General features: G+C 50.7%; 1 protein-coding gene across 1 annotated transcript in view; it reads right to left on the minus strand.

Moving 5' to 3' along the window:
- Positions 1-14,336, minus strand: part of slc43a1b (solute carrier family 43 member 1b) — a 77,171-nt gene that overhangs the window by 48,955 nt on the left and 13,880 nt on the right. The window contains 2 exon segments of the mRNA XM_085975856.1: positions 2,276-2,352; positions 7,687-7,742. Of these exon segments, the coding sequence (XP_085831982.1) occupies positions 2,276-2,352; positions 7,687-7,742 (133 nt within the window).

The raw sequence follows: 14,336 nt of genomic DNA on the forward strand, positions 1-14,336 counted from the left end.
GTCATGCTAATAAAGTGATTTGATTGAATGGAGAGAGAGGAGAGAGACGGGAGCAGGAGGAGAGAGAAAAAAGAGAGAGAGACCGCAGGGACCAGGAGGGAGAGCGCGGGGTCGACCTGCCATCGGTCAGCAGCCTGGCATTCCTCCGCTCAGCAGGGAACAAGAGGGACACCAGGTGCCAACTGTCCCTGGGCATCACGCCAGCTCTCCAGGAGACCTTGTGCAGAGAGAGGGGGGTGTGTGCGTGCGTAGGACCAGTGTGTCTGGGTTACACCCCCTGTCCCATTGGTGGCCGAGACCAGGAGGAGGACGTGGGAGGAATTCGGTTACTCGGGCTGATGGTCATGACTCAGGAGAATGGAAAGAGAGCGAGCCAGGAATAGTTTGTCTTGTTATCCACGGAAAAGCTCATGGTAGAAGCCCGGTCGGAGAGTGTTCGCGGGGAGTGGGGGTGGGGGGGCGAGGAAAATCGCAGGGGCCTCGGAGAGTGATCGTATGGAGATCGCAGGAGCAGTGCGTGTACATTATACAACCTCAGTCCCATTGTGCGTAGATTATTAATGGAGGGAGGCAATATGTGCATGAGGACACCCCATCCACCACCTTAAACATTCACTCCCTCCACCACCGGCGCACCGTGGCTGCAGTGTGTACCATCTACAAGATGCACTGCAGCAACTCGCCAAGGCTTCTTCGGCAGCACCTCCCAAACCCGCGACCTCTTCCACCTAGAAGGACACGGGCAGCAGGCGCATGGGAACACCACCACCTCCAAGTTCCCCTCCAAGTCACACACCATCCTGACTTAGAAATATAATCGGCCGTTCCTTCATCGTCGCTGGGTCAAAATCCTGGAACTCCCTCCCTAACGGCACTGTGGAAGCACGTTCACCACACGGACTGCAGCGGTTCAAGAAGGCGGCTCACCGCCACCTTCTCAAGGGCAACTAGGGATGGGCAATAAATGCTGGCCTTGCCAGCGACGCCCACATTCCACAAACGAATTTAAAAAAAAGAGCTTGCATGCCCTTGTTTGAAGAGTTCTGGTCTGTTAGTTCAGTCGCTGAGGAATAGTTTTTTTCCCTGTCGTGTTCAGACCCAGCCAAGGATCTTGTAAAGAGACTCCTTCTCTTGGCCAATTCTGGGCTGCAGCCCATGTTATCAAAGTTACGACATGCACGTGTCCCTCCAGTTATTGAAAGAGCGCGAGCTGTGTGAAAGACTGTGTTTGAGGAAGTGGCATTGTTCACAGGGGGGAGGGAGGGAAAGGGGGGGATGAAGATAAGGTGGGAGGGAGGGAGTGAAGGAAGGAGAGGCAGAGGGAAGGAGACAAGAGAGGAAGTGAAGGGGAGAGGGAGAGAGCAGAGACGGGGAGATTTAATAGAGGTGTTCAAAATCATGAAGGGTTTTGACGGAGTAATTGAGGAGAAAGAGTTTCCAGTGGTAGAGGGTCGGTAACCAGAGGACACGGATTGAAGGTCATTGGCAAAAATGCTTTTTTACGCAGCGAGTTGTTGCGATCTGGAACGCGCTGCCTGAAAGGGCGGTGGGAGCAGATCCAGCAGTAACTTTCTGAAGAGAATTGGATAAACACTGGAAGGGGAAACATTTGCAGGGCTGTGGGGAAAGAGGCAGGAGGAGCGGGACGAATTGGAGAGCGCGGCCAAAGAGCCGGCACAGGCACGATGGGCCGAAGGGCCTCCTTCTGTGCGGTATCATTCTCTGATTCTATGACAACCCACACCTGGTCTGGACAGCGGTGACCACACTTCCAAAGTCCTTCATTGGTTGTGAAGCGCCTTGGGACGTCCGGAGGCCATGAAAGGCGCTATATAAATGCAAGTCCGTCGCGTCCCATTAGGAGATCGGCGAGTCTCATTAAAATAAAACTGGACAACCCTGGGCCGTTTACTAATGGACCTCCCACCACACATCTGCTCTTCCACCTAGAAGGACAAGTCACACACCATCCTGACTTGGAAGTATATCGGCCGATTCTTCATCGTCGCTGGGTCAAAATCCTGGAACTCCCTCCCTAACGGCACTGTGGGAGCACCTTCACCACACGGACTGCAGCGGTTCAAGAAGGCGGCTCACCACCACCTTCTCAAGGGGCAACTAGGGATGGGCAATAAATGCTGGCCTTGCCAGCGACGCCCACATCCCAAGATTATAATGAGCACAATATTCGAGCCCATTCTAGGAACTGACTTATCAAGGTTGATTCAAGGTCAACACGTAGCCAACTAAGGGGACGCGAGATGAAGGAACTCACCGTGAGTGAGGAGAATGTCAAGCAGATCCCTCCAAATCCATTAAGAGAGAGGGCGAGGAATATCAGTCCAGAGAGAGCTGTGTGGAAGAAGATATAGAATGAGATTACTCAGACAGTGTGTCCCCCCCCCCACTTTATACCCAGTGTCAGCATCGAGCGCTCCCAGGGCAGGTACAGCACGGGTTAGATACAGTGTAGAGCTCCCTCTACATTACCCTGACAGTGTGTCCCCACTTTATACCCAGTGTCAGCATCGAGCGCTCCCAGGGCAGGTACAGCACGGGTTAGATACAGTGTAGAGCTCCCTCTACATTACCCTGACAATGTGTCCCCACTTTATACCCAGTGTCAGCATCGAGCGCTCCCAGGGCAGGTACAGCACGGGTTAGATACAGTGTAGAGCTCCCTCGACATTACCCTGACAATGTGTCCCCACTTTATACCCAGTGTCAGCATCGAGTGCTCCCAGGGCAGGTACAGCACGGGTTAGATACAGTGTAGAGCTCCCTCTACATTACCCTGACAATGTGTCCCCACTTTATACCCAGTGTCAGCATCGAGTGCTCCCAGGGCAGGTACAGCACGGGTTAGATACAGTGTAGAGCTCCCTCTACATTACCCTGACAGTGTGTCCCCACTTTATACCTAGTGTCAGCATCGAGCGCTCCCAGGGCAGGTACAGCACGGGTTAGATACAGTGTAGAACTCCCTCTACATTACCCTGACAGTGTGTCCCCACTTTATACCCAGTGTCAGCATCGAGCGCTCCCAGGGCAGGCACAGCATGGGTTAGATACAGTGTAGAGCTCCCTCTACATTACCCTGACAGTGTGTCCCCCACTTTATACCCAGTGTCAGCATCGAGCGCTCCCAGGGCAGGTACAGCACGGGTTAGATACAGTGTAGAGCTCCCTCTACATTACACTGACAGTGTGTCCCCACTTTATACCCAGTGTCAGCATCGAGCGCTCCCAGGGCAGGTACAGCACGGGTTAGATACAGTGTAGAGCTCCCTCTACATTACCCTGACAGTGTGTCCCCACTTTATACCCAGTGTCAGCATCGAGCGCTCCCAGGGCAGGTACAGCACGGGTTAGATACAGTGTAGAGCTCCCTCTACATTACCCTGACAGTGTGTCCCCACTTTATACCCAGTGTCAGCATCGAGCGCTCCCAGGGCAGGTACAGCACGGGTTAGATACAGTGTAGAGCTCCCTCTACATTACCCTGACAGTGTGTCCCCACTTTATACCCAGTGTCAGCATCGAGCACTCCCAGGGCAGGTACAGCACGGGTTAGATGCAGTGTAGAGCTCCCTCTACATTACCCTGACAGTGTGTCCCCACTTTATACCCAGTGTCAGCATCGAGCGCTCCCAGGGCAGGTACAGCACGGGTTAGATACAGTGTAGAGCTCCCTCTACATTACCCTGACAGTGTGTCCCCACTTTATACCCAGTGTCAGCATCGAGCGCTCCCAGGGCAGGTACAGCACGGGTTAGATACAGTGTAGAGCTCCCTCTACATTACCCTGACAGTGTGTCCCCCACTTTATACCCAGTGTCAGTATCGAGCACTCCCAGGGCAGGTACAGCATGGGTTAGATACAGTGTAGAGCTCCCTCTACATTACCCCGACAGTGTGTCCCCACTTTATACCCAGTGTCAGCATCGAGCGCTCCCAGGGCAGGTACAGCACGGGTTAGATACAGTGTAGAGCTCCCTCTACATTACACTGACAGTGTGTCCCCACTTTATACCCAGTGTCAGCATCGAGCGCTCCCAGGGCAGGTACAGCACGGGTTAGATACAGTGTAGAGCTCCCTCTACATTACCCTGACAGTGTGTCCCCCACTTTATACCCAGTGTCAGCATCGAGCGCTCCCGGGGCAGGTACAGCACGGGTTAGATACAGTGTAGAGCTCCCTCTACATTACCCTGACAGTGTGTCCCCACTTTATACCCAGTGTCAGTATCGAGCACTCCCAGGGCAGGTACAGCATGGGTTAGATACAGTGTAGAGCTCCCTCTACATTACCCTGACAGTGTGTCCCCCACTTTATACCCAGTGTCAGCATCGAGCGCTCCCAGGGCAGGTACAGCACGGGTTAGATACAGTGTAGAGCTCCCTCTACATTACCCTGACAGTGTGTCCCCACTTTATACCCAGTGTCAGCATCGAGCGCTTCCAGGGCAGGTACAGCACGGGTTAGATACAGTGTAGAGCTCCCTCTACATTACCCTGACAGTGTGTCCCCGCTTTATACCCAGTGTCAGCATCGAGCGCTCCCAGGGCAGGTACAGCACGGGTTAGATACAGTGTAGAGCTCCCTCTACATTACCCTGACAGTGTGTCCCCGCTTTATACCCAGTGTCAGCATCGAGCGCTCCCAGGGCAGGTACAGCACGAGTTAGATACAGTGTAGAGCTCCCTCTACATTACCCTGACAGTGTGTCCCCGCTTTATACCCAGTGTCAGCATTGAGCGCTCCCAGGGCAGGTACAGCACGGGTTAGATACAGTGTAGAGCTCCCTCTACATTACCCTGACAGTGTGTCCTCACTTTATACCCAGTGTCAGCATCGAGCGCTCCCAGGGCAGGTACAGCACGGGTTAGATACAGTGTAGAGCTCCCTCTACATTACCCTGACAGTGTGTCCTCACTTTATACCCAGTGTCAGCATCGAGCACTCCCAGGGCAGGTACAGCACGGGTTAAATACAGTGTAGAGCTCCCTCTACATTACCCTGACAGTGTGTCCCCGCTTTATACCCAGTGTCAGCATCGAGCACTCCCAGAGCAGGTACAGCACGGGTTAGATACAGTGTAGAGCTCCCTCTACATTACCCTGACAATGTGTCCCCACTTTATACCCAGTGTCAGCATCGAGCGCTCCCAGGGCAGGTACAGCACGGGTTAGATACAGTGTAGAGCTCCCTCTACATTACCCTGACAGTGTGTCCTCACTTTATACCCAGTGTCAGCATCGAGCGCTCCCAGGGCAGGTACAGCACGGGTTAGATACAGTGTAGAGCTCCCTCTACATTACCCTGACAGTGTGTCCTCACTTTATACCCAGTGTCAGCATCGAGCGCTCCCAGGGCAGGTACAGCACGGGTTAGATACAGTGTAGAGATCCCTCTACATTACCCTGACAGTGTGTCCCCCACTTTATACCCAGTGTCAGCATCGAGCGCTCCCAGGGCAGGTACAGCACGGGTTAGATACAGTGTAGAGCTCCCTCTACATTACCCTGACAGTGTGTCCCCCACTTTATACCCAGTGTCAGCATCGAGTGCTCCCAGGGCAGGTACAGCACGGGTTAGATACAGTGTAGAGCTCCCTCTACATTACCCTGACAATGTGTCCCCACTTTATACCCAGTGTCAGCATCGAGCGCTCCCAGGGCAGGTACAGCACAGGTTAGATACAGTGTAGGACTCAAAGAATCTGCAAAGGGATATTGACAGGCTAGGTGAGTGTGCAAACATTTGGCAGATGGAGTATAATGTGGGAAAGTGCAAGGTTATCCACTTTGGCAGGAAAAATAAAAAAGCAAACTATTATTTAAATGGAGAGATTACAAAATGCTACAGTTCAGAGGGACCTGGGGGTCCTTGAGCATGAAACACAAAAAGTTAGCATGCAGGTACAGCAAATAATCAGGAAGGCAAATGGAATGTTGGCCTTTATTGCGAGGGGTATGGAGTATAAGAGTAAGGAAGTCCTGCTACAACTGTACTACTCCTTCTTAGGCAGTCCCTCGGAACCGAGGATGACTTGCTTCCACACTAACAATGAGTTCTCAGGTGACTGATGAGTCCAATGCGGGACCTACAGTCTCTGTCACAGGTGGGGCAGACGGTGGTTGAAGGGGCAGGTGGGTGGGGTACTTGGGTTGACGTGCGCTCCTTGCGCTGCCTGCGCTTGGCTTCCGCTTGCTCCCGGCGAAAAGACGCGAGGTGTTCGGCGCCTTCCCGAATTGCTTCTCCTCCACTTTGTGCGGTCTTGGGCCAGGGATTCCCAGGTGTCGGTGGGGATGTTGCACTTTTTCAAGGAGGCTTTGAGGGTGTCCTTGAAGCGTTTCCTCTGCCCACCTGGGGCTCTCTTGCCGTGCCAGAGCTCCGAGTAGAGCGCTTGTTTTGGGAGTCTCGTATCGGGCATGCGGACAATGTGACCCGTCCATCGGAGCTGATCGAGCGTGGTCAAAGCTTCGATGCTGGGGATGTTGGCCTGAGCGAGAACACGGACGTTGGTGCGCCTATCCTGCCAATGGATTTGCAGGATCTTGCGGAGGCAGCGTTGGTGGTACCTCTCCAGTGCTTTGAGGTGCCTGCTGTACATGGTCCATGTCTCTGAGGCATACAGCAGGGCGGGTATCACTGCTGCTCTGTAGACCATGAGCTTAGTGCCGGGTCTGAGGTCCTGGTCTTCAAACACTCTCTTCCGCAGGCGACCGAAGGCTGCACTGGCACACTGACGGCGGTGTTGGTCTTAGTCATCGACGTCTGCCCTTGTTGACAGTAGGCTCCCGAGATATGGAAAGTGGTCCACGTGATCCAAGGGTCAACAACCGTACAGGGCGTTGGTGAGACCGCACCTTGAGCACTGTGTACAGTTTTGGTCTCCTTATTTAAGGAAGGATATACTTGCATTGGAGGCAGTTCAGAGAAGGTTCACTCGGTTAATTCCAGAGATGAGGGGGTTGACTTATGAGGAAAGGTTGAGCAGGCTGGGCCTATACTCATTGGAGTTTAGAAAGAATGAGAGGTGATCTTATTGAAACATATAAGATACTGAGGGAGCTCGACAAGGTAGATGCAGAGAGGATGTTTCCCCTCGTGGGGAAATCTAGAACTCGGGGGCAGAGTTTCAGAATAAAGGGTCGCCCTTTTAGAACTGAGATGAGGAGGAATTTCTTCTCTCAGAGGGTCGTGAATCTGTGGAATTCTCTGCCCGAGAGAGCCGTGGAGGCTGGGTCATTGAATACATTTAAGGTGGAGATAGACAAATGTTTGCAAGATAAGGGAGTGAAGGGTTATGGGGAGCGGGCGGGGAAGTGGCTTTGAGCCCAAGATCAGCCATGATCTTATTGAACGGCGGAGCAGGCTCGAGGGGCCAAGTGGCCTATTCCTGCTCCTATTTCTTATGTTCTACATTACCCTGGGCCGGTGACTGAAGGAGATAGTTCCAAAGTTTGTTACTTGACCTGCCTTTTGCACCAAGTTCCACATCCATGTAGAAATGCGCAAGCACCCTTCACAACACCCCCCCCCCCCCCCCCCCGCCCTTCTAGTCTGGTGCTGGATTTGACCCCCAGGTCACCAGAGGGTGAAAGGTCAGTGCCTGGCCCTCCGATCCCTGGATTGCGCAACCAATGTGAAGGGCCTTAGAGTAGAAAAGAGGCACTTACTTGGTGGGTTGTAGGTTGTAGTGGCAATCATTACACAGGACAAGGCAAAGCTGGCACTGAGTGGAAGAGAGAGAGTAAGTCATTGAGGCAGGCTTCCAGAGAATATTCATCAAGTAAACCATTGTTATCAGGACCAAGTGGACTTTCCCCTCCCCCCGATTCCAAGCCCCCAGTTCCTCAGGTTACCCCTTCTCAAAATCATTGGAGTGTTTCCTCAGTAACCAGGCATTTATTTTAATGCAAGGAGTCTTGCAAATAAGGTGGATGAACTGAAGTTGTTGTTGAACACATGGGAGTACGATATTGTTGCTATCACGGAGACATGGTTGAGGGAGGGTCAGGACTGGCAGCTCAATATTCCGGGGTATAGAATCTTCAGGAGAGACAGAGGGGGGTGTAAAAGGGGAGGGGGTGTTGCAATATTAATTAAGGAGTCGATTACTGCTGTAAGGAGGGATGATATATTAGCGGGTTCCTCTAATGAGGCCATATGGGTAGAAATTAAAAACAAAAAGGGGGCAAGCACCTTGCTGGGAGTGTACTATAGGCCCCCAAACAGTCAGGGGGAGATAGAGGAACAGATATGTAGGCAAATCTCAGAGAAGTGCGAAAATAATAGGGTAATAATAGTGGGGGATTTCAACTTCCCCAATATTAATTGGGATAGTAAGAGTGTGAAAGGCTTAGAGGGTGCAGAATTCTTAAAGTGCATCCAGGAGAGCTTTTTGAGACAACATGTAGAAAGTCCTACAAGAGAGGGGGCGGTACTGGACCTAATTCTAGGGAATGTAGCCGGGCAAGTGGTGGAAGTGTCAGTAGGAGAGCATTTTGGCGACAGTGACCATAATTCGGTGAGATTTAAGGTGGTCATGGAAAAAGACAATGACGGCCCGGAAATAAGGGTTCTAAATTGGGGGATGGCCGATTTTAATATGATAAGGCAGGATCTGGCCAAAGTGGACTGGGAGCAGCTACTTATAGGAAAATCCACATCAAAACAGTGGGAGACTTTCAGAAGGGAAATAGAGAGAGTACAACGCCAACATGTTCCTGTAAAGGTCAAGGGTGGGACCAACAAGCAAAGGGAACCTTGGATGACAAGGGATAAACAAAAATGCATTAGGAAAAAAAGGGGGGCTTTTGGCAGTTACAAAAGACTAAAGACGGAGGAAGCCCTAGAGGAGTATAAAAAGTGCAGGGGCATACTTAAAAAAGAAATTAGGAGGGCGAGGAGGGGCCATGAAATAACACTGGCGAGCAAAATAAAGGAAAATCCTAAGATGTTTTATAAGTATATTAAGGGCAAGAGGATAACCAGGGAAAGGGTAGGGCCCATTAGGGACCAAAGTGGCAATCTGTGTGTAGAGCCAGATGAGGTAGGCGGGGTTTTAAATAAATTTTTTGCATCTGTGTTCACTATGGAGAAAGATGATGTAGACATAGAAATCGGGCAAGGGGACTGTGACATACTTGAACATATTAGCATCGGGAGGGAGGAGGTACTAGCGGTTTTAGCAGGCCAAAAAGTGGATAAATCCCCAGGCCCGGACGAGATGTATCCCAGGCTGTTGTGTGAGGCAAGGGAGGAGATTGCAGGGGCTCTGACACAAATTTTCAGAACCTCTCTGGCCACAGGGGATGTACCAGAGGACTGGAGAACAGCTAACGTAGTACCATTATTCAAGAAGGGTAGCAGGGATAAACCAGGGAATTACAGGCCAGTGAGCCTAACATCTGTGGTAGGGAAATTATTGGAAAAAATTCTGAGGGACAAAATTAGTCTCCACTTGGAGAGGCAAGGATTAATCGGGGATAGTCAGCATGGCTTTGTCAAGGGTAAATCATGTCTGACAAATCTGATTGAATTTTTCGAGGGGGTGACTAGGTGTGTGGATGAGGGAAATGCTGTGGATGTGGTTTACATGGACTTCAGTAAAGCTTTTGACAAAGTCCCGCATAGGAGACTGGTCAAGAAGGTAAGAGCCCATGGGATCCAGGGTGCCTTGGCGCGTTGGATCCTAAACTGGCTGAGTGGCAGGAGGCAGAGGGTGATGGTCGAAGGTTGCTTTTGTGACTGGAAGCCTGTGTCCAGTGGGGTACCTCAGGGATCGGTGCTGGGTCCCTTGCTGTTTTTGATCTACATAAATGATTTGGATGAGAATGTAAAAGGTATGATCAGTAAGTTCGCAGATGACACGAAAATTGGTGGGGTGGTAAATTGTGAGGAGGAAAGCCTCAGGCTACAGGAAGATATAAACGAGTTGGTCAGATGGGCGGAAAAGTGGCAAATGGAATTTAACCCTGAAAAGTGCGAGGTGATGCATTTTGGACGGACAAATAAGGCAAGGGAGTACACAATGAGTGGTAGGACCCTAGGAAGTACAGAGGGTCAGAGGGACCTTGGTGTGCATGTACATAGATCCCTGAAGGCAGCGGAACAGGTAGATAAGGTGGTTAAAAAGGCATATGGGATACTTGCCTTCATTAGCCGAGGCATAGAATATAAGAGCAGGGAGGTTATGATGGAGCTGTACAAAACGCTGGTGAGGCCACAGCTGGAGTACTGTGTGCAGTTCTGGTCGCCTCACTATAGGAAGGATGTGATTGCTTTGGAGAGGGTGCAGAGAAGATTCACCAGGATGTTACCTGGGATGGAGCGCCTCAGCTATGAAGAAAGACTAAACAGGCTGGGGTTGTTTTCATTGGAGCAAAGAAGGCTGAGGGGGGACCTGATTGAGGTGTACAAAATGATGAGGGGCATAGATAGGGTAGATAAAGAGGAACTTTTCCCCTTAGTAGGGGGGTCAATAACAAGGGGGCATAGATTCAAGGTAAGGGGCAGGAGATTTAGAGGGGATTTGAAGAGGATCTTTTTCACCCAGAGGGTGGTTGGAATCTGGAACTCACTGCCTGAAAGGGTGGTAGAGGCAGGAACCCTCGCAACATTCAAGAAGCATTTGGATGAGCACTTGAAACGCCATTGCATACAAGGCTATGGACCAAATGCTGGAAAATGGGATTAGACGGGACAGGGATTGATGGACGGTGCGGACACGATGGGCCGAAGGGCCTCTTTCTGTGCTGTAAAACTCTATGACTCTATGATGCTCATCCAACTCAATCCCATCTCAGGTTGGTTACATCTCCCCTCCATTCATCTCCCCCCTCCGTCCATCTCCCCCTTCCCCTCCCTCTGCCTCTCCGATCAATCCCATCTCAGGTTGGTTACATCTTCCCTCTCCATTCATCTTCCCCTCAATTCATCTCCCCCCTCTCCATTCATCTCCCACTCCGTCCTTCTCCCTCTCCATTCACCTCCCGCTCCATCCATCACCCCCTCCCCGTCCATCTCACTCCTTCTCCGATCAATCCCATCTCAGGTTGGTTACATCTCCCCCTTCCCCTCCCTCTCCATCTCAAATCAATCTAATCTTGGGTCGGTTATATTGTTGGGGTCGCTAGAAATCAACAGGCTCGGAGACTTTTGTTGCAACAGAGGCAAAACGCGCGTTACTTTATTCACTCTCCATGAGGACTGAGGTTCTCAGCCTCGTTGCAGGGCTATGACGTCATCACGCTACCGACGCATGACGTCATCGCGCTACCGACGCTCTTAAAGGGACCCTGCCCCAATAACCCAACCCAGTACGTACATATAACCACATTGGCTATACATTGTGAATTATGTTATTGTCCCTATGTGGTCTCCACCACAATATCTCCATTCAATCTAATCTCAGGTTGGGAAGGGCTAATTAACAGGTTTTTGTGAATAGGTATTACATAGAATATACAGCACATTCAGCCCAAGCAACCCATGTCTGCTTTTATGCTCCACTCGAGCCTGCTCCCATCTAACTATCAGCGTAACCCTCGATTCCCTTCTCCCTCATCTCCTTGTCCAGCCTCCCCTTAAATACATCGATACTATTCCCCTCAACCACTCCCTGTGGGAGCGAGTTCCACATTCTCACCACTCTCTGGGTAAAGAAGTTTCTCCTGAATTCCCATTGGATTTCTTGGTGACGATCTTATATTGATGGCCTCTAGTTATGCTCTTCCCCACAAGTGGAAACACTCTCTCTGTATCCACTCTATCAAAACCTTTCATCATTTTAAAGACCTCTATTAGGTCACCCCTCAGCCTTCTTATTTCAAGAGAAAAGAGACCCAGCCTGTTCATCCTTTCCTGATCCTCCTTGTACATCTCCAGCGCCCCCAATTCCTTTTTAGAAGTATATTCAATAGTGGTCAACAGTTGTACATCAACAACTTGTATTTATATAGCGCCTTTAACGTAGTAAAACGTACCAAGGCACTAAAAAAATTGACACCGATCCACACAAGGATAAATTAGGGCAGGTGCCCAAAAGCTTGGTCAGAGAGGTAGGTTTTAAGGAGCGTCTTAAAGGAGGAAAGAGAGGTAATGAGGCGGACAGGTTTAGGGAGGGAATTCCAGAGCGTAGGGCCCAGGCAACAGAAGGCACGGCCACCAAAGGTTGAGCGATTCTAATCAGGGATGCTCAAGAGGGCAGAATTAGAGGAGCGCAGATATCTCAGGGGGGGGGGGGGGGTTGTGGGGCTGAAGGAGGTTACAGAGATAGGGAGGGGCGAGACCATGGAGGGATTTGAAAACAAGGATGAGAATTTTGAAATCGAGGCGCTGCTTAACCGGGAGCCAATGTAGGTCAGCGAGCACAGGGGAGATGGGTGAACAGGACTTGGCGCGAGTTAGGACACGGGCAGCCGAGTTTTGGATGACCTCAAGTTTACGTAGGGTAGAACGTGGGAGGCCGGCCAGGAGTGCGTTGGAATAGTTGAGTCTGGAGGTAACAAAGGCTGGATGAGGGTTTCAGCAGCGGATGAGCTGAGGCAGGGGCGGAGACGGGCGATGTTACGGAGGTGGAAGTAGGCGGTCTTAGTTATGTTGCGGATATGCGGTCAGAAGCTCATTTCAGGGTCAAATATGACACCAAGGTTGCGAACAGTGTGGTTCAGCCTCAGACAGATGTTAGGGAGAGGGATGGAGTCAGTGGCGAGGGAACGGAGGTTGTGGCGGGGACCGAAAACAATGGCTTCAGTCTTCCCAATATTTAATTGGAGAAAATTTCTGCTCATCCAGAACTGGATGTCGGACAAGCAGTCTGACAATTTAGAGACCGTGGAGGGGTCGAGAGAAGTGGTAGTGAGGTAGAGCTGGGTGTCGTCAGCGTACATGTGGAAACTGAGGCGGTGTTTTCAGATGATGTCGCCAAGGGGCAACATGTAGATGAGAAATAGGAGGGGGCAAGGATAGATCCTTGGGGGACACCAGAGGTAACGATGTGGGAGCGGGAAGAGAAGCCATTGCAGACCTAAAGAAAGTATACAGTGGTGGCCCCCCGCGGTCGGTTTTGGGACCACTAGACTTCGATATATATTAAAGACCTGGACTTGGGTATAATTTCAAGATTTGCAAATGACACAAAATTTGGAAATGTAGTAAACAGTCAGGAGGATATGGGCAGGCTGGTGAAATGGGCAGACGAAATTTAACAGAAGTGGTTTATTTTGGTAGGAAGCATGAGAAGAGGCAATATAAACTAATCGGTACAACATTAAAGGGGGTGCAGGAATGGAGAGATCTTGTGTGTACGCGCACACGTCTTTGAAGGAACAGGACAACTTGGGAAGGCTGTTTAAAAAAAAAAAAACAGCATATGGGATCCTTGGCCTTAGTTCGATGGTGTGGAGATGCCGGAGTTGGACTGGGGTGGACAAATGTAAGAAGTCACACAACACCAGGTTATAGTCCAACAGCTTTATTTGAAATCACAAGCTTTCGGAGCGTTGCTCCTTCTTCAGGTGAAGTGGAGAGATGCATACAGACACAGCTTATATAGTCAGAATAATGTCAGATGTTTACAGGTAATCTGTCTAACTGCCATTTATCACAGCTCGGCAGAGAGATAATCACAGCAATCAAATGTGTGAATGGTGTCCAAACAGGTCAGTCAGGAAAACATTACATCAAAGAACAATGAGGTGGGGGTCAAATGTTGCAGATGCTGGGGTCTGTATGAAAAGCAAAAAAAGACAAAACATTTTTTTTTTTTTTTGCTGGAAATCACAGCCGGTCCAGCCACATCTGTGTAGAGAGAACAAGCCAACGACGACGTGAGTCTGGATGACCCTACGTCAGGTGGGGTTACACGTAGCGTGGCATGAACCCAAGATCCCGGTTGAGGCCGTCCTCATGGGTGTGGAACTTGGCTGTCAGTTTCTGCTCGACGATTTTGCGTTGTCGTGTGTCTCGAAGGCCACCTTGGAGAATGCTTACCCGAAGATCGGAGGCTGAATGTCCTTGATTGCTGAAGTGTTCCCCGACTGGGGAACCACCCACCAGGTACATGGTACATACTCATATGAGGTAGACAACGTTGGCCGAGTCACATGTTGCAGGAAAGGATGCCCCGGAGCATGGTACATCGGCGAGACCATGCAGACACTGCGACAACGGATGAACGGACACCGCGCAACAATCACCAGGCAGGAGTGTTTTTCATACAGACCCCAGCATCTGCAACATTTGACCCCTTGTGACCCCACCTCATTGTTCTTTGACGTAATGTTTTCCTGACTGACCTGTTTGGACACCATTCACACCTTTG

The sequence above is a fragment of the Somniosus microcephalus genome, unplaced genomic scaffold (genome assembly GCF_052327205.1).
Source record: "Somniosus microcephalus isolate GS21.2 unplaced genomic scaffold, FLI_Smic_1.0 unresolved_chr2, whole genome shotgun sequence".
Lineage (NCBI taxonomy): Eukaryota > Metazoa > Chordata > Chondrichthyes > Squaliformes > Somniosidae > Somniosus > Somniosus microcephalus.